Source organism: Felis catus, chromosome E2 (genome assembly GCF_018350175.1).
Source record: "Felis catus isolate Fca126 chromosome E2, F.catus_Fca126_mat1.0, whole genome shotgun sequence".
Classification (NCBI taxonomy): domain Eukaryota; kingdom Metazoa; phylum Chordata; class Mammalia; order Carnivora; family Felidae; genus Felis; species Felis catus.
This window is the reverse complement of record NC_058382.1, coordinates 49,037,332-49,061,508: the sequence shown is the minus strand read 5'-3', so window position 1 is coordinate 49,061,508 and position 24,177 is coordinate 49,037,332. Positions and strand designations below refer to the sequence as shown.

At 38.6% G+C, this 24,177-nt stretch overlaps 1 protein-coding gene across 2 annotated transcripts in view; it reads left to right on the top strand.

Moving 5' to 3' along the window:
- Positions 1-24,177, top strand: part of GLG1 (golgi glycoprotein 1) — a 150,834-nt gene that overhangs the window by 88,168 nt on the left and 38,489 nt on the right. For both annotated transcript variants that reach the window (XM_023245357.2, XM_023245355.2), the window contains exons 2-7: positions 1,782-1,814; positions 12,494-12,580; positions 15,951-16,166; positions 21,834-22,037; positions 22,754-22,825; positions 23,738-23,921. In XM_023245357.2, the coding sequence (XP_023101125.2) occupies positions 1,782-1,814; positions 12,494-12,580; positions 15,951-16,166; positions 21,834-22,037; positions 22,754-22,825; positions 23,738-23,921 (796 nt within the window). The remainder of the gene's footprint in view (positions 1-1,781; positions 1,815-12,493; positions 12,581-15,950; positions 16,167-21,833; positions 22,038-22,753; positions 22,826-23,737; positions 23,922-24,177) is intronic.

The following is a 24,177-nucleotide window of genomic DNA, read 5'->3' as shown; positions in this document are numbered from 1 at the left end:
TTGTAATTTTATGATTACCTAGGAATCTAGTTAAAGTCACTTTTCCTTTTGTGTGTGTGTGTGTCTTTTGATTTTGAGAGAGAGTGTATGTACGTGGAGATGAGGGTCAGAGAGAGAGGGAGATAGAGACCCCCAAGCAGGCTCTGCACTGACAGCACACCTCGGGGCTCAATCCCAGTGAGATCATGACCTAAGCCAAAATCAAGAGTCGTATGCTTAACCGACGGAGCTACCCAGGCACACCTAATTAAAGTCAGTTATAATATTTTATGAATAAGTACAAAAACAAGTTTTTATATTAGTGTCAATGCCTATTAAATTCTACAGTGGAATTAGTAGTTCCCTAGAAAACTTTTTCTTTCTGAAGTGATTGATGCTAGTTGTGGCTGCTTAACTTGTTAATATTCACTGTTTATTGCCTTATCTCTATCCGTGAATAGAAAGAATCTTTTTATTTTGAAAATGGCATCTTTTAAGACCTGCTTTGGTGATATTTCATAGAATGTGCACAGAATTCCCTTCCTTTGAACAGGTTGGAATGCTATGGAAACTCAGATGAAATGGTATTTGTCTTACAATTGTATCTTTTTTAAAGGCATGAACAAGGAAGCTAAGTATGTGTATTGCCGTTATGTAACATTAAGCATAACCTAGCTTACTTTTTAAATTATGGAATAGAAAGTTCATTTTACTTCTGGTACATGTACCTGGCTTTGCAGAGCACATATAGTCATGGGACTATATATATAATTTCTATTTTTTAAAAAAACTTTCTATTTAAATGATATACTTGCAAGATTATAGGCTCCTAAGAAGTTACATAGAGGTCCTATGTACCCATGACCTCACTTCACCTAGTGGTGGCATAAGACTAGTTTTTAAATCATTTGATGGACCTTCTTTGTCCTCTTCAAAAATTTTTTTCTTAATATGTATTTATTTTTGAGACAGAGAGACAGAGACAGAGACAGACAGTGATCGGGGTAGGGGAGCAGAGAGAGGGAATCACAGAATCGGAAGCATGCTCCAGGCTCTGAGTTGTCAGCACAGAGCCTGATGCGGGGCTCAAACTCACAAACTGCAAAGTCATGACCTGATCCACAGTTGGATGCTTAACCGACTGAACCACCCAGGTGCCCCTGCCCTCTTTAATAAGTCTGTTTTGTTTTGTGTTTTTTTGTTTTTTTTTTTTTAATTTTTTTTCAACGTTTTTTATTCATTTTTGGGACAGAGAGAGACAGAGCATGAACAGGGGAGGGGCAGAGAGAGAGGGAGACACAGAATCGGAAACAGGCTCCAGGCTCCGAGCCATCAGCCCAGAGCCCGACGCGGGGCTCGAACTCCCGGACCGCGAGATCGTGACCTGGCTGAAGTCGGACGCTTAACCGACTGCGCCACCCAGGCGCCCCTGTGTTGTTTTTTTAAGATATCTAACTTTAGAAAGGACACCTGTATTGTGCCTGATTTTCTTTAGCTTTCAGAATTATGAAGTGTTCTGTAAGGATCCTGATGTCCCTATAGCTTTGTTTCTTTAGTACTTTATTCTCCCCTGTCCCTATCTTCAGATCAAACCATTGATTACAAAGGGGTTATGTCTCATCTCCTTTTCTGGTATATTTCTCCCCAGCTATCTAAAAGATATATAAGCCCCATTTTCCTTCTTAAATTGAAGAAGCATATTCAGTTAAATATTCACATTTCTTGTTTTGAGTTTATTTTGGTGGTGTTTGAAAACTGAGGTTTTTTTTTTTTAACATTGTCTTTTTTTCCCCCCCTTTTAGCCTGAAAATGAGATTTCTTCAGACTGCAATCATGTAAGTATGGATTTTCCAGAGTTCACTGTATATGCTTTATATGTGTGACAGGTTCAGGATGCTTTTCCTGTTATTCTGAGAAATATTATGTCTTCTTAGATTCCCTCCATCTTAACCATGATGATCGGCCTTATTTAAGGATCATGGTAAATCTGCAAATACCCTTCCATTCTAGAAACCAGCAGGTTTTGTCAAATAATATTTACGTACTTAAGTTTAAATTTTACTTCAGTTATAGCTACCATATGAAAATAATTGTTTCTCTGCTTTTCAAGTTTACAACTTTAGAATTCCATATTTTAAAGTTGTTTTATTCAGTCATAATACAGTCACATACTATGTACCGTACATTGTGATAGAAACTACAGGCACCTACAAGTGAATACCTTGAAGACAGAGGCCTGTATTAGAGTTAGCGGAAAGAAAAGTGAATTTTGCTCCGGGGGGATTGATGTCAAGAAAGACTTAAAAGTGGAAATGAGACTTGAGTTGGGTCTTAAAAGAGGAGTGAGTAGTCCTATATCTGACAGTGCTGGAAGAAATCACTGTCACAGTGTAGAAGGCAGTTTGGAGGGCAGATGTAAGAGCAGAGAAGCAGGCTAACTGCTTAGATTGACTGCTTATTCTAAAGAATGGGTAGATAGGTCAGAGATTCAAAGTAAAAATAAAACCACAGGAGTACTAGAAGAAAACATGAACACGAGGAAGGTGTTTTAAAACATGACAGAACATTAAGAACTATATTTGTAAAAAAAGATGGGTAAATTTGATTGCATTAAACAAACTCAAAAGATTTTATTTTTCCTTCAAAAATGTTCGGTATATTATGAAAAAGTATTTGCAACACCGATAAAAAGGCCTATATTCTTTAATAGAAAGCGCTGTTAATAGACACAGGCAACAGATATTTATATACTATTCACAGGTAAAGAAAAAGATGTCCAGTAAATAATGAAAAAGTTGATTCTCTCTTATAGTTAAAAGTGTGAAAATTAAAAGACAAATGAGTGCATTGTTTTCACCCATCTGATTAGCAAATATAAAAAAATTAATAAATTACACAGTAATAATTACTAATTATTAATTAATAAATACACAGTATTGATGGGAATATGGGGATTTAAGCTCTCTAGCCCACTAATCAGCAAACTGCTACCCATTGGCCAAATCCAAACCACTGTTACACATAAAGTTTTATGGGAATGCTCCCACGCACATTCAGTTACATATACTGTCTTTGGTTGCCTTCCACGCCATAATGGAAAGGTTGAGTAGTTTCTACAGAGACTTTAGGCCCCTTGAAGTATAAAAGAAAAAGTGGCTAAACACCTCTCTAGCCTATGGATAGGAATATAAATATGAAAAACTTCTTTATAAAGCAGTCAACTTAAAATGTGTATATTCTTTGGCCTAGCATTTTTACTTCTAAGAATGGATTCAGATGTGTCTATAAGATAATATTTGTTGTGGCATTATTTATAAAGCATAAGTTTGGGAATAAAATATCTGCCATAGGGGAAATCCCAGAAAGCAGCTTATCTGTGCCCTAGAACCCCAAAAGGCTTTGGGGGTTAGGAAGGATTTGACACTACTGAATAGGGGCCAAATAGTATACAGAAAACAGGAGAATTGATGTCCTTATAAAAAGAGATTAGGACATAGACACAGAGGGAAGACCATGTGAAGATACAAAAAGATGATGGCCATCTACAAGCCAAGGAGAGAAGTCTCAGAAGAAATCAGTACTGCCAACACCTTGATCTCAGACCTCCAGACTCCAGAGTTGTGAGAAAATAAATCACTGTTGTTTAAGACACCAAGTCTGTGGTATTTTGATGGCAGTACTAGCAAAGTAATACACTTTTGGGTCGGAATAGGATGCATTATGGTTTTTCCCATTAAAGTTAATGGAACAAATTTTAAAAATTAAACAACTTTCCACCTAATAGGGAGTTCTGGAATGAGTTAGTGTTGTCAAGCAAGAGATAAGATTAGTTATGAACAGTTTTTAGGCCAATGCATTTGAAAATGTTTACCCAATGGACAAATTCCTAAAAAAACAAACTTAACCAAAACTAACACAGGAAGAAGTAGAAAATCTGAGTAACCTGTATTTACTTTAAAAAAATGAATCTGGAGGTAAAAATCTTCCCATAAAGAAAACTCCAGGACCAGATGGATTTATTGTTTTGTTTTGTGTTTTTAAATAAACATTTACGGAAAAAATAATACCAGTCAGTAATTAGAGATTACAATCACACCTGTCAGAATGGCTGTTATCAAAAAGACTACAAATACCAAGTGCTGGTGAGGATGTGGAGCAAAGGGAATCCCCATGCACTGTTGGGGGGAATGTAAATTGGTGCAGTCACTATGGAAAACAGCATAGAGTTCCTCAAAAAATTAAAAATAGAGCTACCATACGATCCAGCAATTTCACTTTTGGGTGTTTATTCCAAGAAAATGAAAACACTGACTTGAAAAGATATGTGTACTTTCATGTTCATTATGGCATTACAGTAGCCAAGACATGGAAACAACTTAAGTGTCCATTGATGGATGAATGAATAAAGAAAATGTGATATATATACAGTGGAATATTATTCAGCTATAAAAAAGGATGAAATCTTGCCATTTGTGACAACATGGTGGGACCTTTGAAAGGCATTATGCTAAAGTGAAATAATGCTAAACATTATGGGTTTTTTTGTTGTGGTTTTTTTTTTTTTTTTAACGTTATGTTAAAGTGAAACCCAGTGAGCTCTGCTGAGTGCCTGGCGAGGCCTCCTGTCCCTGCCTCTTCTTTCCTGCTGGAGGTGGGGATCAGGCCAGGCAGGCTAGTTGTGGGTGTTTGGGACAGGGGCTGTCTTTTAAATTTTTATATTGTTGGGGTGCCTGGGTGGCTCAGTCAGTTAAGCATCCAGCTTTGGCTAGGGTCATGATCTCATGGTTTGTGGGTTTGAGCCCCATGTTGGGCTTTGTGCTGACAGCTCAGAGCCTGGATCTTGCTTAGGGTTCTGTGTCTCCTTCTCTCTCTGCTCCTCCCCCGCTCGTGCGCTATCTCTGTCTCAAATATTAATTTTTTTTTTAAATTTTATATTGTTGTTTTTATTATTTGTAATTTGAACCCAGGGACTTGCACAGTTGTGGTCTTCACCCAGAGGAGGAAGACCCGGGTGCTGCCTTCCCTCTTGTTGGCGGGGAGTTGGGGGACCTGGCACCTCAGCACCTACCAAGACTGAGAGTCCATCCTGGCCTGGGCCAGAGCCGGGGAACTGGTACCCCCCAAACCCACCTGGACTCTGTGACCTCTGGGAGCCAAGCCAGCTCCTGTGTCAGCCTTCAGGGTCTCGCTTTCCAGACCCTGCCCCACAAGGCCTACTGGCCTCTGGACTGTTCCTGCAGGAGCCCCACTCTCCCCCAAGGGCTGTCTGCAAAGGCCTGTAGCCCCAGTAGTGCCCTGACCCCTTCTCCTCCACCCTTGGGCAGGAATAGAGTAAATGTTTGTATAGATTTTTTTTTTTAAAAAAGAACAAAAACAAAAACATTGGATGCTCCCTCTTCTGTGCTGAATCTAAATAAATTTAAAAATTAAGTAAACTAAGCTCATAGTTACAGAGAACAGATTGGTGGTTGTTACGGGAGTGGGACAGAGGATGAGAGAAATGAGTGAACTGTTTTTTGGTGGTTCAGTTTGTTTTTTCTTTTTAATTTAAGTGACTTTTAAAATAGAAATTATGCCATAAGTTAAGATACAACATAACTATTGGATGGATAAATTTGAGATAAGCCATTTAAAAAAAGAAAGGAAAAAGGAAGGGTACCTGCCTGGCTCAGTTGGAAGAGCATGCAACTCTTGATCTCCAAATTCATGAGTTCGAGCCCCACATTGAGTGTAGAGATTACTTAGATACATAAATCTTTAAAAAAGGAAAAAAAAGAAAAATGGGTAAGATAGTTGAGCATCCATTTCCTAAAGATGATGGTTGAATGACCTATATATACATGAAAAGGTACTCAACCTCATTAGTAATCAGGGAAATGGAAATTAAAACCTCAGTGATTCACCATTAGATAAATTGCCAGAATTGTAAAGACTGATGGTATCAGTACCAAGTATTGATGTGACTATGGAATAAGGGAATTTTCATGCATTGATAGTGATAATGTAAATTAGTATAACTACTTTTGAAGCTGCTTAGCATTTATGTACTAAAGCTGAACATAAGCATTATACATGATACAACCATTTCACTTCCAGATATTTATTAACAGGAATGTTTGTGTGTCATTTCAAGAATGTTTATAGCAGCTTATTTTAATAGTCCTGTGAGTGAAAGGTTAATAAAACCCTTTCCCTTTCCTCATGAGAATTTGAATTCTACTCACTATGTAACTCAGATCTCTGGTGGTCTGGTAGTAGTAAAATGCTAAGCTTCAAGGCAGTATAGGTCATGATGAAAATGATCCTAAATGGTACATTCTGTTTGGACCCGAAAGAACTGTAAGTGAATTGTAATTACTCGATAGGGGTGCCATAGCTGGGGCTTCCCTGATGCGGTGACTCATACCTGAGTGTGTCCCTTGCAGAGACCCTGAAAGCTTTGCCCAGAGGGTTGTTATAAGAGATAGTGGTTCCCTCGGGGCATGAGTCTTCTAAGCCAGGGCTCCTCCCTGTGCCCATTGTGAGTCTTTTCTTCTCACACCTGAGCTGTTATCTGGAGAGAACACACAGATGACTAAGCAGACTGCCACCAGGGTTTCCCTGGCGCAATTGATGACAGTGTGTGGTTCCTGTCTGGTTCCTGTCCTGTCACCTGTGTTCTCTGGTGACAGTGTGTGGTTCCTGTCTTTTATCTAGCCTACTCCTTTCCACAGAACTCCACGCTCCAACTGCTGACTTCACATTTTTACTCTGCCTCATAGTCCTTTCTAGAACCAAACTCTCTACTTTTCCAGTTAGAGATTGGGGATTAATTGGTAATGACCATGGAGAAAAATAGGCCCATGAAATAAATGACTGTTAACTCTGTGACAGACTATAAGTGGAAGGAATGAAATAATAATGTTCTATATAGCTCAGCATGTATACTTTTGTATAGCACCACTAATGTAAATACTCACCATCTGACGTTATGATTTAACTATATTGGGAGAATTGGGATCAGGAAGAAGCATATAAAAGTTCATTCCTTCTCTTTTACCATATAAAGTTTTATAGAATATTACAGAATATCTAAAACTAACAAATCAAGAAATAGCAGTTAATTAGGTAGTTTAAAATTGTAGAGGTAATATCTGTAAAAAAAAAAAATCAGCAAAAGGAATTTGAAATATTTGTCTCTGGGGAGTTGGTAGGACTTCAGAAAAGGACTTGTCTGGAAACTGCTTGTTTGTTTTGATTTTTTTTTTTTAATTTTTTTTTTTCAACGTTTATTTATTTTTGGGACAGAGAGAGACAGAGCATGAACGGGGGAGGGGCAGAGAGAGAGGGAGACACAGAATCAGAAACAGGCTCCAGGCTCCAAGCCATCAGCCCAGAGCCTGACGCGGGGCTCGAACTCACGGACCGCAAGATCGTGACCTGGCTGAAGTCGGATGCTTAACTGACTGCGCCACCCAGGCGCCCCTGTTTTGATTTTTTAACTACTTATTCAACTAAACAAGATTTAAAAGTTGTAAGATGAATGGAAGAGGAAGTGGATAAAATGAGCTATACTTTTCAAAGAGCTTGGCTGTGAAGGAAGCTTTTTGCTTCTCCCTCCACACCCAAAACTTGTCATTATCCCAAATACCTCAGATACATCGCATCTTCTCCCAGCCAGCAGTACATGGCTTTTAACTGGTCTGCTACCCTCCCCTCGTCTTGCCCTTCTCTGCACTGTGACCAGAGTTAAGCTTTTGAGTTCTCTGGTTAAAATTGTTGATTAGCTTCCCATTTCTTGTAAGGTAAAATACGCATTCTTTAATGTGAGCTCTAATACACAGTGTGATCTGACCCCTGCCTGCAACCTGCCAGCCCCAGCTTTCATCCCTCAACTGCAGCCATTCTGAACTGTGGATGTCCCCAGAAGTTATTATTGCGTTCTCTGTGCTCTCTAGCTTTGTACTCCTAGAACCCCAATCTCCCACCTGACAAAATTCCTTCTTATTCTTGGGGATCAAGCCCAGTATAACTTGGTCTTTGCTTCCCACACCTGCCCTTCCTCCACATTCACTGAGCTGTATTCTTCCTTTGTATTCCCATAATATCTTCTGCATGCATCTGGTATCAGATTTATCACACTATATTTTTATTGCTTATTTTCTTTTCAGTCTGACTCTTTCAAATCTTTTGGTTCCTATGGTTGAGCTCCTTGAATGCCGAGACGGTGGCTTTTTTCCTTCACTCTTCTCAATTTTGTCACCTAGCTGGATTCCAGATTATAGCAGTTACTCAATATGTGTCTGGGTGAGGGAGATGGGTATGTAGATGAATTAAAAGTGAACATCTTATGTTTAAGAAAGTTGAAGCTGAAATGCATTCTGCTAACTGATAGCACTTATTGTCAGTTGCACTAATTTTTCTTAGTTGATTATAACCACTCAGGAGAGGACATTTATCAAGTATGGTATGAGTAATCCACTGTCAGTAATGAAGTGTGCAGTGTGTGTTTCCTAGAGGAAAAGACACTGGTGGCTTCGTGTGCTGAATTCCCTTTCTTTTTTTTTATTTTTTATTTATTTATTTTTTTAATTTTTTTTTAACGTTTTATTTATTTTTGAGACAGAGAGAGACAAAGCATGAATGGGGGAGGGGCAGAGAGAGAGGGAAACACAGAATCGGAAGCAGGCTCCAGGCTCTGAGCCATCAGCCCAGAGCCTGACGCGGGGCTCGAACTCACGGACCGCGAGATCGTGACCTGGGCTGAAGTCGGACGCTTAACCGACTGAGCCACCCAGGCGCCCCCGAATTCCCTTTCTACTTAGAGTAATAATCATTACTAGGTCATGTTAAAAATAAAAGAGCAGAGGGTGCCTGGGTGGTTCATTTGGTTAAATGACTCTTGATTTGGGCTCAGGTCCTTACCTCACAATTCGTGGGTTCATGCCCCAAGGCGGGCTCTGTGCTGACAGGTTGGAACCTGCTTGGGATTCTCTCTATCCCACCCACCCCCATCTCTCTCTGCCCCTCCCCCCCCCAAATAAATTAACTTTTTTTTCTAAATGTTTGTTTCTTTTTGAAAGAGCACGAGTAAGGGAGGGGCAGAGAGAGGGGGGTGGGGACAGAGGATCCAAAAGTGGGTTTTGTGCTGACAGTAGCAAGTCCCTTGTGGGGATTGAACTCAATCTCATTGAACCATGAGATCATGATGTAAGCCAGGGTCATGCTCAACTGATAGAGCCACCCAGGTGCCCCAATAAATAAACTTTAAAATATAAAAGAGCAGGAAATAGATTAATGGTTGCCAAAGAATGGGAGCAGAAAGGATGAGGAGTGACAAAGTGAGTGTAGGGTTTCTGTTTGGGGTGATGGGCATGTCCTAGAATTAGAAAATGGTGATGTTGTACCACCTCTGAATACACTGAAAACCACTGAATTCTACACTGTAAAGTGGTGGCTTTTATAGTATGTGAATTCTATCTCAAAGTAAAAGAAAAATAAAGGATGAGGGGTGCCAAATTAAAAGTTAAAGACATTTCAGAAGATCTAAGTGATTATTTAAATGGCTTTGACAAAAAATCAGTTTCTAGCCCATCATAGGACATCTGAGTTTGCATAGAAGTAAGAAAGCAATCTGTGGTTTGTATTTTATAATTTTTCTGTCATTTCTTGCTGTTTACTCTAAATCCTTGAGCTATCAGACAGCTTTTCTTGCTTGCTTGCTTGTTCTTTCCTTCCTTCCTTCCTTCCTTCCTTCCTTCCTTCCTTCCTTCCTTCCTTCCTTCCTCTCTTTGTCTTTCTGTTTTCTTCTTTCTCTTTCTCTCTTTCTTTCTTTCTTTCTTTCCCTCTTTCTCATTCTTTCTTTCTTTCTGAAAGAAATGGCATTGAGTCAGCTACAAGTCACTCAATAAGGAGGGAAATTTTTAATCTATCTTTGGTTAGATATACATACAGAATATTAGAATGTTCTTATAAGATTTTAAAAGAAGAATGTTGCTTTAATTTTAAAATATAAAATTTAATGACCAAGTAGTACGGACTGAATTAATAGATAATTGTAAAATGTGTTTGTCTAAATTCTGACCTTGTCTTTTGATTCACTGGATTCATCTTTGCGTGTGAGGAACCAGGAGGCCCAAGATTTCTTCAGTTAGAGCTAAGCTTCTGTTATACCCCTTCTCAGTTTGGCCTCATATGTCCTGTTGTTTGAACTTGTCACTCATAATGGTATAAGTTTGTTCTTTTGTATGTCTATTAAACAAATATTTGTTGATACCTATGTGTTCCATCATTCCCTCTTCAGGGCACTTGGCATACACTGTGCTGAACAAGGCAGAAGTTCGTCCTCTTAGAGATTTTGTTATAGATGGTGGCCAGATTCTACTCCTTTTTTTTTTCTAAAAACTCACTTATTGATGAGAGTCGAGAGTTTAGAGCTTTTTGCTGGCTTTTTTTTTTTTTTTTTTTTTTTTTTTGTGAGAAGAGGAGCAGAAATCCCACTTGTTTTTCATGTTTTATTTATTCACAAAATTTTCTTTAGTACTCCTATACAGAATTAGCTGCTTATTTCTGTATTGTTCCTAACACAGGTTATATAAGACTGTTCTCCTTCTAAAAAGCAGATCTGGTCATGTCATTCCCTTTCCCTTTAGTGACTCCCTGTTATTCTCAGGTTGGAGCTCAGACATAGCTTATTAGGGGTTTATGACCTGGCCTTGGGCTGCCTCTTCAGAGTCAGTCTTCCATTGGACTCGTGTTTCTCTGGCATGCCCTGCATCACTTTCAGTGAGCTGTGCATCCTGTTTCGTTTACCTAATAAAATAGTCTTCTCCTTACCCCTTTACTATGGCTAACTGCTTGTCTTTCAGGTTTTATCTTAGATAGCACTTCCTATGGTAAACTTTACTGGACCAAATGCCCCAACGCAGTCTCGGGTACTCCTTCCCTGTACTGTTGTGGTACCTTGTGTTGCTGTTAATCAAATACTTGCAGTACTTTGCCATTGACCATAGCCACCACTGGACAGTCTTTGTCTTTCTCCTGTTTTAACTCCCAGCTCCTAAAACGGTACATACTCAGAACATTTTTTTCTATTTCCTGTAATAGCCTATGCAGACCTTGAGTTTAGACTTGCGTGGTAGATCATAAGTGCTAATCAGATGTTTGAGTGAATCAGTGAGTGATTGCATTGTTTAGTCTTGGAGTATAGGAGAAAGACTTGTGAACTGCTTCTCCCTCCCCCAATCTCTCCATTTTCAGCATCATACAAAGTCCCTGCTCTGTCTCTCCAGCTGAGCCTAGAATAAGGGCTCCTTTGGGCTACTTTTCAGAAAATGAATCATATATTGGAAAAATTTTAAGTAAAGCTGCAAAGCTAAGGTAATATTAAGCCCTCACCTGTGAACAGTAATGGCTTTAGATATTTTGCAGTTTAAAACATGTTAAAACAGTTGTGTAAAGTAGACCTTATGGTGTATATGTCAAGACAAGGGAGAATTTTAAAGGAATAAAGATAGGAAAGGAATTTTAAAGGAATAAAGGAAACTAGATTCTGGGCATCTCTCCTTCATAAAACTGATCTATGAAAGCACCGTGGATTGTGAAATCTGCAACTAAAGCTACCAAATCTGAGCTTCAGGGTTATACTTTTAATAGGCTTAATAAAATTTAGCTTGTACAACTTTATTAATGTTTTCTCTGAAAACCTTACCAGAGATTTTAATTGCAGTTTTTTCTTGACTTAAAAAAAATTGTTCTTAAGTGAAAAAATAAACAAGTATGTCTGAGTGGTTAATATTTTATTTTGTCTGCACATTTTTTTAAATGTTTATTTATTTTGAGTGAGAGGGTGAGCAGGGGAGGGGCAGAGAGAAAGGGAGACACAGAATCTGAGGCAAGCTCCAGGCTCTGACCTGTCAGCACAGAGCCCGACATGGGGCTTGAACTCTCAAGTCGAGCTATGAGCTCATGACCTGAGCTAAAGTCGGACCAACTGAGCCATCCAGGTGCCCTTGTCTGCACATTTTTTTAAAGAGAGAGAGCATGTGTGCATGTGCCTACGTGAACCGGGGAGGCCCAGAGAAGAGAGACAGAAAACCAAGCAGGCTCTAAGCCATCAGCACAGAGCCTGATGACGGGCTCAGACTCACCAACTGTGAGATCATGACCTGAACCAAAAGTAAGAGCAGGACACTTAAGCAACTGAGCCACCCAGGTGCCCTCATTTTTTTTTCCTTTTATCTGTAAACAAAATGACATTTTTATCTTACTTTTCTTTTTCTTTTTTTTTTAAGATTTAATTTTTTTAAGTCATCTCTACCCAACGTGGGCTCAAAGTCACAACCCCAAGACCAAGAGTTGCATGCTCTACTGACTGAGCCAGCCAGGCACCCCTCTTACTTTACTTTTCATTAACTGAATATGCTTTTATCTGACTCTGTGTAATGGACTTTTGTCACTTACGGTAACCATTGATGGAAAATTTCATACTATTTTAACTGCAGTGTTTTGTTTGTTTTTTTTCTCTTATACCTAGTTGTTGTGGAATTACAAGCTGAATCTAACTACAGACCCCAAATTTGAATCTGTGGCCAGAGAGGTTTGCAAATCTACCATATCAGAGGTAGGTCGTGACAGAATTTTGTGGGTATTTAATGGCTTAGAAGAGAAAATTACATCTGTTGACCAGACCAGTCATTAAGGGAGGAATAACTGACTCAGTTACTTTACTTTTCTTGGAATTCACATCTACATGGTCTGAGAGAGGCCACTGCAGTGGGGAATATAACTAGCCTCCTGTATTCACCTACAGTTACAGTAGGACGCTATTGATTCAGACACATTGGAAATCAGGCTCCGTTGGTCCCCAGATGGAGGACACAACTGCTTCTGTCATCAGTGCTGCGGTCACACTTTTTACAATCTGCTGATGTCTGAAGCATATCAAAATGGTCTCCCCAAGAGGCTTATCAACGTTTCTGAGTTACACGTTTGGATCAATTGGACCACAGAGGCATATGCTTCAAATAATAGGAGTTAGCATTAAAAAGGTTTGTGGAAGGATTGTGTATGTTGTTATAGTTAGATGTTGAGTATAAAAATAAAAATAATGAAAATAGTATAGCATTGTATGGGTGCTAATTGGGGAAACTTTTCAACTGTCTTGGTTCAACAAATGATATTAGTGAAAATTGTGGTATTGAAATTTTTATTTTATTTTTTGGAATCAGTGATAGGAATTTCAAAAAGCCAGAGATTTCTGCATACTGAAGTATAAGAATCACAAAGAACAGTTGCTGTTTTTCCACCTCAGAGTTAATAATTGTACATTTTGCAACATCTAGATCTGCCCTCAAACTACCCTACTGATGACTCAATTCAGGACCGCTTTCTTAGCTCTAAGGGTTCTTAGCAGGACCACCCTCTTCCAACCAGATAAGCCCTCAGCTTTGTTCCTCAGTTACATCATTACGGGACCCTGTTTAGAACCTGTTTGCTTCCTCACACCTTCTAATACTGGATCTGATATGTTTTATTCTTTTAAAGCAGTTATCCTTCTTCATAGTTACCTTGGGGCTTCAGAACAGAATAGCGTATCTTTGAAAACATTGGGCTTCGGCTTTAGTATTGCACACCTCATAGTCCCTTAGCTAGCTATATGGTTAGCTGTTTATAGCACTTTGATTGCCTTGTGGAAATTTTGCCCAGAGTCTCTGCATATTCATCAGAAAAATTTCACTCTTGGCTGGCTTATAAAAGATATATATACGTATAATTGGTTTTCTTATAATGGGTATGTAATGATGGTTCTCTTGTAACCTTTTGGGGTGTTGTGGTTTTGTCAAAGATTTCAAGTAAAAACCGGAATTTATCCCTCCCTAGGAGGGAGATTATACTGGAATCAGGAAAATTAAAATCAGGAAGAACCTAATTGCCCACAAAATGTTTTATTCTACATCTCTCTCCTATCTTCTTTCTTGCAATCCTATTTGCAAGGAGAAAAACAGCATCACAAGAATACCTGCAAATTGCAAACCAAACTTATTTACTCTCTGTAGTTGAAGCAAATACTGCTCGCTTCCTGCTTTCCTCCTGCTTTCCTCCTGCTTCACGTCAAAAACAGAGTGACAGCAGCATTTTTCTAATGAATCTGCTCCCCAGAATCTAATGATTCTAATGAATCTGCTCCCCAGCCACTTCAGAGTTTACTCCCATTCATAAATATGTTGGTGATTTATTGTGGTTCTTGCTGTTAATCTTAGAAATTTTCCTTCTGTCTTATTAAACTTCTAGCCAATGGAATGGCTGAAGGAAAGCGTAATCTTCTGAATCAAACACCATGCCCTATTGTAACTGGTGGTGAACTAAAATACAAATAGGTACTCAGTCTCTGTGCTTCAGTAAAATCTCAAGTGATTGAAGCTAAATACACATTTATTTTCTTATTGGGGCTCCAATTCAAAATGTGCTCCTGGCTTTTCTTCAGATTTATAAACTTGATTGCCCAGTATAAGGGCTGTATTGAACTCTTGCACTTTATTAAGTTTTAAAACCCAGGTGTCTGCCATTAGTTTTGTGTTCTTACACAGGCTTTTCATTGGTTGGATTACAAATGCCTTCCTTTCACTTTTGAAACTTTTGTTTTACTCAAAACAAAACAAGCCTTTTCCTGGAAATACATTCATGACCCTCTTTTTTAGGCATCTCCAAAAAAAAAAAAAAAACCTCAGGGTTATGTTGAAAGAGTTGCATTCATCTTGATTGTTGAAGGTCTCTGCTGCCTCTTGAAGCCAGAGTGAGACTATTTACTTAAATTCTCAAGTTTGCTTCTTTAAAAGTAAACAGTCTTCTGTCTTGAACAGAGTGTCTGACTTGATCTGGATTTGATACAAGAATTAGACATGAAGAGACCTAGTGGGCTATAGGATGATGTGTGTGTGGTGTATTTGTTTTGCCCTCTATACATATTTACGATAAGTGTGATAGTAGAGAATGGTCTCTATTGGTTTCAAAAAACCAGTAAAACATTCTCTTCTCATTTATAGTAAAAATAAACATTTACATTTGGGCCCCTTACTCTTGTCAAAACTACCATTTTTGTTTGTTTTTAAGTTCTTCAAATGCAGTAGGATTTTTGCAAACAACTTTCCCCATTTTATAATTCAAGCTTACAACCCTATAAGTAGATTTTACTCTTTTAGGACTGAATTTCAGCATTTTTTGGCTAGTTTGCTTCATTAGCACTTGTGGTTTGGGATGCACTTTGCAGGAACAGTAACCATGTGGAATTACTCTGTGCTTGATCCTCTAGAACATGTTGTCTAAACCACCCAAATTAGATTTGCAGTGGCCTTCCCCTTCTCAGACTTTTTGCCAGACTGCACTGAGCATCATTTTAAACATGTTTGTGTTCCAGACCACAGTGGCGAAGCTGGGACTCTACTAAAGTTCAAAAACACATGTCCAAATCCACAGTTAATTCAGAACACATTAATGTCATGTCAAGAAGTAATATTATGCCTTCCTGCCTCCCTCCTTTTGGCCATTAGGTTTCCCTGACAGTAATGGTTTGCTGTGTAGCTTGACTTGGGACATGGTACTAGACTTCACTTCTGCACCTGTTTTCCAGACCTGTTTCCCAGATTAATCTCACTGTCCATTGCCTTCTTTGCGTGGATAAAGGAACTTTTCAGTACAGCCATTCTGAAGCTGTAGATGTTAGAAGCTCTTTTTATTTATATCTCAATAAAGCTGAAATTGTAAAAATTTCTTGCAAAACACATTTAGCGGGTATTTCCTAGAGAGTACAACGATCTGAATATGCCCGCCACTATTTTCTTTAAAATAAATGTATTTCTAAGTGTTTTCCTCTTTTTCTCCCAAATACAGAGATGGGAAATCAATAAGAAAAGATCACACATTCTCTCTTTTATAAAAGTTACATGATAGGAAAATAAAATACTTGTGTAAAACAGCCACTTTCTTTGGAGCAGATTAAAGAATGTGCTGATGAACCAGTTGGAAAAGGTTACTTGGTTTCCTGCTTGGTGGATCACCGAGGCAATATCACTGAATACCAGTGCCACCAATACATCACCAAGATGACGGCCATCATTTTCAGTGATTACCGTCTAATCTGTGGCTTCATGGATGACTGCAAAAATGACATCAACATTCTGAAATGTGGCAGTATTCGGCTTGGAGAAAAGGTATCTACTATACTGGCTTCACCAAAGGGGTCCTGCAAACTTGATGAATGTAAAGTGTTGTATAACTGGCATGGGAAAAATTTAGGGCTGGAGGTGGCCTTGAAGTAGAGGTCCAGACAGCCCTCAGATCTAAGACTCGTTAACCTGTGAATGCATTTCGTTTGTGTTTCAGTACTGTATGGGGAAGCAGAGGAATTAATATCAGCCAAGAGTAGTGTCCTCTTCAAAATACTAAACCACTTGCCGGGTGCCTGTATTGTTCCTTGCCAGAGCATTTTGTCGTCTGTGGGCAAAGTGGTTGGATTAGAAGAGACTTGAATTTTCTAACCTTTCTCTGCAAATACCTTATTGCTGCTATAAAAAAAAATTAGTAAGCACACTGCTACAAAAGAAGATATTTAAATATTAGAAAAGTTTAAGGTACATAAAGGTACTTTGGGCTTCTGACAAGAAAGGTACTCTATAAATGTGATCTGTTGTTATCTTTCTCTCAAAAGAACTAGTTTTAGTAAAGATAGGAAAGAAAATAACTACCTAGCTAATTTCTTCTTTCTTAATTATATCTATCTGGTCTTCCTTTTGTTCCTATGAATCTGTTGTCCAGGAGGTCATAATGGAGGTTTGGCCAGGTTTATTCTGAATTTGTTGGCTCAGCAAAATGAAGGAAGCTCCTGAGAAGTAACAGCTGCCGAGGGAGAGGTGGTCTGAGGCATATGTCTGGCATCAGCTATTAATTGCCACTGCTCATTAATCTGCTCTTTCGGAAATATGATAGAAAATAAAACCCCTTTGTCGCTTTGCCCTCTATTTGTTCATTGTCCCGTGGTTTGCGGGCTTCTGTCACTGACCAAGGGGGCCTGGTGTTAGATTGCCAGAGCTGCACACACCAGTTCATTGGAAGCTTTTAGTGCTGGTTCTTACCTGGCTGTCCCCAAATACCTTTTCCTTCCCACCAGCACAGGGCTCTAGCCCTTTCACAGGGCACCTCTGAGTCAGTCTTGAAAGTGCTGTGAATTTGGCATACAGCTTTTGGCAGCTAAAGAAAGGCCAGTTTTAATCAAGAAGGCAGATTTTTTTCCTTCCCAGCAGACTCTACAAATGGCACAAAAGCACTTAAGCTACCCTAATTATTCAGGAAGCGCCTCTGCCTTTATTTAGGGTGTGAGAGATTATTTCCACTTCCATATCTCACTCTTTTAAAAATCTTCACATAAGTGTCCTAGACACATTTTTTTAGGAATCAGTGATGACACTTTTCCATATTTGTGATTAGTGGTCCACACCGTAGAGTAGACCATTACGATTCATCTCTCTTTGTAGTAGTTTTTCCTTTTGACACCAAGGTAGTTGCTGTTTAGCTTCCCTCCCCCTGGCAATCTGAATTGTCAGAATAAAACCTGCTTTCAACTGCATATATGAGTTATTAAGTTACAGTGACTGAAACGATCGCAGAACACAGTAGTACTAGAGCCCAAAGACAGGACAGTGAGGACTATTTGCCCAGCTTTGTTAACAGAAACACTTCTATGGATCATCAGGCTGCGCATTTTTGTCATGGTTATCTTTTGCCATACCTACTGCTTAGGTGAATTTCTGTTTATATCAGATCCCTATCCTAGCATCAAAGACTTTCTTCTGTATTTCGAGGACAAGAAGATAGATTCACACCTGCACTCGAAAAAGCATGCTCCCTCCTATATAACCCACTCTGGTACTGCAGCCAAGTTTAAAAAGGAGGGAGGCAGGTCTTTAGCCTTTCTTGGCTTTTCTAAATGGTAGTTTCCTTTTCTGAAGCCAGTTATTTAGATATGCAGATTATCCTGAAGATTAATGAATCAGCTTCTGACCACAGAAGAAAATAGGCTCATCAGTTTCATATTTGCCAATGAAGCTTGCAAATTCCTCTGTGACTGGCTTTGAACTGACTTCCTCCAATGGTCAGAGGAAAGGGGTCATGGTTAATCTGTACCCTGCCTCTGTATGAATATAGAAAAGTCATGATTTTAAAACTATTATTTTTTTCAAAATGTTAGTATATATAAATTTGAGAACAAAGATTACGAATTTTTTTATAATGTTTATTTTTTGAGAGTGAGAGAGCATGAGCAGGGATGGAGAAGAGAGAGAGGGAGACAGAGTCTGAAGCAGGCTCCATGCTGTCAGCACAGAGCCCGATGTGGGGCTTGAACTCACAAACCACAAAGACCATGACCCGAGCCGAAATCAAGAGTCGGATGCCTAACTGACTGAGTCACCCAGATGCCCCAACAAAGACTATATATTAATAACATTTTTTTCTGAACAAACACAGTTAAAATGAAAGGGCAGATCATCTGAAGAAAAAGTACGGTGTATCATCCATTATAGGAACTTAATTAAGGAAATGTGCCACATTATTACTACTTTTAGACTTTTCATTCAGTGGTTAAATAATTTTATCATTCCCTGCTTTTAACCAACTACTTTGAATACGTTTGGACGGTCTTTTTCTCTCTTTGTCTAGTAAGGAAGATCAAAGAAGACACCAAAAATATTGAAATAGAGAATGGTTTATAGCAGAAATGAAAACTGAGTTCTTCCCTACCTTTTTGAGATTAATGTTATTTTTCTCTGTTTTAAAAAAAAAAAAAAAAGGACAAGGTTTATGGGGAAGAAAAGATACTACCTATCAAATTGCTAAAAACTGATCAGGACACTTAGCAGTAGTTTTAAGACCTTTGTCTCACCACAGAACTTTTAAAGTTTCATTTTAAGTCCATTAGCAAGATCATTTGTTACTCAGTGTTAAGCCTATATATTAGTAACGTAACCTTTTTTAACCTAAGTAATTTTATTTTCCTGTCAATGGTGTGCCACTGTGCAGTTTTCCTCCCTTGCTTTCATTCTTATTCTGGAATTAGCCATACAGTCTTCTTTTCAAATATTTACATACATTTCAGTTATAAAAGTAAAACGGGCTAGACTGAAAAGCTCAGAGACTCTGGGGGAACCAATAAGAATACTTGAAATATCTTTATTTGAAAAAATTGTCTATCTAAAGTTAAGATGAATGAAAACCTCTAATGGAGATGATGTTATAGCCCAGTACCAATATGTGGTGCTACAATTGCTATAATTATAATTAAATCTTAGATTCCTTAGGGGGTCTTAAACCCTGATGCTGCTGCCTTTATTTAAATCCAAGAAGAAGCAAATGGAACCATTAGGAAATATAACAGCCCTAAATAGATAATCTTACTGATGGCACATTTAAAACCATTACAAACCCTGAGTATACAGGGAAACACTTAAGACTCATTACACGGAAGTCATTTCTTTACCCTGTGACCCAAGATTAAAGACTAAATATAAATCAAGAGTTGACTCTCAGGGGGCGCCTGGGTGGCTGAGTCGGTTAAGCGTCCAACTCTTGATTTCAGCTCAGGTCATGATCTCACGGTTTCATGAGTTCAAGCCCCGTGTTGGGCTCTGTGTGCTGACCATCCAGAGCCTGCTTGAGATTCTCTTGTGTCCCTCTCTCTCTGCCCCTTCCCCGCGCACGCACACACACACACACTCACTCTCTCAAAAAAAAAAAAAAAAGAGAGAGAAAAGTTGACTATCAGATTATTATTTTCATGTTTATATGATTAAGACCTAGTTGCTAGCAGCCACCTAATTAAGTTAATGGGCTACTCAACTTTGGTAAAGGATCTTGTTTTGTTTTATAAAATAAAATCATGTTTATAATAATCTTTTATATACTGTGAATAGTAAGTGACTGAGGTTTCTGGCCAAGCCTTTGTTATCATAGGTTTGTTTCTCCTTTGGAAAGTGGAACATGTAGGCCTTGCTTAAATGGGCCCTAGTCAGACAAACCTGAGATCACTCATGATTTAGGAAGAAAAAATGAGCCTTATTCCAGATTTCTGGGGTTTGTGTCAACTTTTGTCTCTGTCCTTATCTTTTTGTCACTTGTCTCTTGGAGTTTTGTTTACCTATTCAGAAGTGCTCTTTAAAAAACCTTCTTGGTCCTCTTGGGTTTTTAAGCATGGGATAGAATCATACAGCTAGTGAGCAAGGTTCAGGTACAGATAGAGAATAGGAGGCATGAAAATCTGCTAGTAGAGTGTGCTTCCAAATCTTTTTTGGGTCAGTACACCTTTTGAAAATTTAATTAAAACTGTGAACCCTCCTCAGGAAAAATCTAAAACATCCACATACAGATTATAGGAATATCCTAGAACCCCAAGGTCTGGAAAAATAAATGATGGACTGTTAGCTAGGCACCTTCCCTTCTGCAACTCAAGTCAAGTTGATAAACTCTAGGCCTGTATTTACTCCTCTGCACAAGAGGTACCACAGCTCTTATCCCCTCTCCACAGGTATAATGGGAGACAACTTGGACATTTTTCTGGAAATAATTTAGAAATTAATGTCCTATATAGAACAAATCGCATTACAACAAAGTAGAAAAAAAAAACCACAATTTTTTTTGTTGAATTGAAATTTCGCTTAAAGTAGATGCTTCCCTGCTTGTTTTAGGAATCGTTTTATTATGTACAGATGATTTCATAGATATGGTATTTTACTTTAACAAGATTGTGTGTATAAATAAAAGATAGCATATACTTCCTACTGCTTGGTTTGCTGTATTTATGGTTATACCTGTCACGTTTTTGAGCCATATCTTCAGAGTATAGCAGATTAGGACTCCTGAATAAAAAATATTTAGGGGAAATTTCTCATATTTTTAGTGAATGGATGCTTGTGGTTGCCATGGGGATGATGCAATGCACAATTAAAGATAATTGGATGGCTTTAGGAGAGCTCTCAAAAGCAGTTTGTATAAAGGGTGGTAATCTCATTAAATCTCATTAGGATAAATCCAAAACATCAAAGTGAGTATTACACAATAAATTGTACATATTGGGGTCTTTGTGGACAGTATAGAGTAGAAAAATGAGAAGGAGGGTCTCTGTAACATCTTTTCTCAGTGGATTTTGTGGTTTGCTTTTTTTTTTTTTTTTTTTTCCCCAACTTGACTGCTGGGGAAATACCTCACCTTTGAGGTAGACGAACAGAGATTTCTGCAGTGTCATTTCAACATTGACATGAACCACAATCAGAACGTGGAGCTAATGTAAATTCTTAAAATTTTTCTGACATTTTAAACTTAAAGAATTCAGGTTTCTGTTTCTTTCTTTTTTTTAATGTTTATTTTTGAGAGAGAGAGAGCCAGAGCTTATGTGCGAGCTGGGGAGGGAAAAAGAAGGAGGAAGACACAGAACCCGAAGCAGGTTCCAAGGCTCTGAGCTGTCAACACTCACAAGCCCTGAGATCATGACCTGGGCTGAAGTCAGACACTTAACCAAGTGAGCCCCCCGGGCACTCCCTCAGGTTTCTATTTCTAGTGCTAACTTAACTATACTTAAATCTCCCAGGATCTCTCTTTCCATTTGTAGCATGCCAGTATTCCATTGTAACAGAAGACTGTTGAGGACGTTTTCTGTAACTTCCACAGTGTGGTTGGTTCCCAGGGTGGTTGGTTCCCACCTGATTTCTCAACAGAATGTGAATAAGCCAACTATATATTGAATTGAGAATTTTTTTTTTTAAAGCAAATGATGTTTATTTGAAACTCATTGTGGTGAGAGTTTTACAATATTAGTATCCTTGCTGTTTTAGGATGCACATTCACAAGGTGAGGTGGTATCATGCTTGGAAAAGGGCCTGGTGAAGGAAGCCGAAGAGAGAGATCCCAAGATTCAAGTCTCTGAACTCTGCAAGAAAGCCATTCTGCGGGTGGCTGAGCTGTCCTCAGATGACTTTCATCTAGACCGGCATTTATATTTTGCTTGCCGAGATGATCGGGAGCGTTTTTGTGAAAATGTGAGTCAGCTCAGAAACGGTTCTTCTCTCTAAAATATTTTTTAATACTTCAGTCCAAAACAAAATAAACCACACACTCTCCCGTGCACACAAGGCACTGAAAGGGAAGGTGGAGTTGGTCCCAGGATAACAGAGACTGATGGAATCCTGTTCATACCTATTTCGTGGCTAAAACTACCATATTACATGTTATTTGTTTTGGGCTAAGATAAACAAAACAGCAGGTGGCTACCTTTTAAAATGAAATCCTTGATTGCTATCTGCAGACCTTATAGAAAAACTTGCTAACATATGAAATGGAAGAGTCTCCATTCTTAAAACAAAGAACTGAGAGTAACTTGTGTACATTTCCACCCTCTGCTGTTTTGAATAAGCAGTTTTAGCCATCAGAGCCACTGATTATGAGTTTTATTGGCTCCAACATAATGTAAGAAGAGACTGACAACACACTTCTCTTGGTTCCCTGATTAACATTATATCTGGGAACAAAGGACAGTAGCCAAGCATCATGGGAAATTTTTTTTCATCTTTCCTGCAATCACCATTTTCTTCCAAAGGCCACTAAATGTTATAAATGGCTGAGCCATTTGTTCAGAAGTGCTCACCGTTATAATAATTTAACAGGAGGTTCTGTATAAGGTTGTGGATAGGGCCCAGCATAACCACTCAGCTGATTGTTATCATCCTCATCATCATGTGTGTGTTCCATCTTACAGACGCAAGCTGGTGAAGGCAGAGTGTATAAATGCCTCTTTAACCATAAGTTTGAAGAATCCATGAGTGAGAAGGTCAGTATTATTTTGAAATACACCAGTATTTTATTCATTTCTTAAAAGTTTTCTCAAGTCCTCTCAAATAATATTCTTATAAACTCATTACCAGGATATAAATGATAAAGCTTACCCTTTTCAGAGGAGAGACACTTGGCTTTCAGTAGAGAACCAAAGCATATTTTGCTTAAGCCCAGAAAATGAAGCCTTGTGATATCTAGATACCGGGAAGCCAGTTGAGAATCAATTTTGGAAGTAAAGTTGGAGAATTTTGTATCACGGTCACATTGAAGCCAGCCTCACATACTCAGGAAGTTTAGGCTAACCAAACCAATGTGCTTTGCAGGTAATTAGCTATTTAATTTTTCGGCAGCTGTCTCATTAAGCATTCTCATTACCATTAGTCTGCTGTTCCTGGATAAATGCAAGAATCTTTTATGACTTTTAAAAGAATAATTATTCTTGGTTTTGCTCTCCTGCCATTTACTGTCGTATGCAGCTGAAGAAATGTTTCATTTCAGTTGCTTATATAATTTACTATTGAATAATTATATTTTAAAAGCATAGAATGTAACTTACAGAGTGCTCTGTCAGTTGCCACTTTGATTCTTGAGAAATTTACTTTAGGGATATTGTTGAAGAGGAAAAGCATACTTTGTCAAGCTAATGTATTAGAATCTACCAAGTGTGTTTTTAGGTACTGTTGCAGCAACAATCAGAAATTCACTGTAGAATTCCAAGGGTTTCTCCATCCATTTATCTCTGCCTCTTACCCCAGCACACTTGTGTTCACTTTTAGCCAAACTTAAAGGTAGGCATTTTGGTAACAACTGCAGTTGTTGACATACCCTTGACCACGAGCCTCTGCTTGTATGTGTGAGCGGCCGAACCACCTGAGTGGTCTTACTCTTTGCTACACTCTTTATTCAGTGTCGAGAAGCACTAACAACCCGCCAGAAGCTGATTGCCCAGGATTATAAAGTCAGTTATTCATTGGCCAAATCCTGTAAGAGTGACTTGAAGAAATACCGGTGTAATGTGGAGAACCTTCCACGGTCTCGGGAAGCAAGGCTCTCCTACCTTCTGATGTGTCTGGAGTCAGCTGTGCACAGAGGTAAGAATTAATTTCTTTTTCTCCTTTTCATTCCTTTTGGATTCACATTCTAGTGTCTCTTGTACACGTAAATGTTAATTTCCTCCTGTATTTGCCCTTCTGAGTTTACATGTGCCTTGTGACTCAGGAGCCTTTGTTTGCAAGCATAACTCCTAGAGCTGAAGGCTTAGTATCCCTAAGCCTTATTAAAGGCCTCTTTCTCTTAGCTCAATAATTGCCAATTTTGTTTTTCTTTACATGCCAGCTTTTTTTTTTT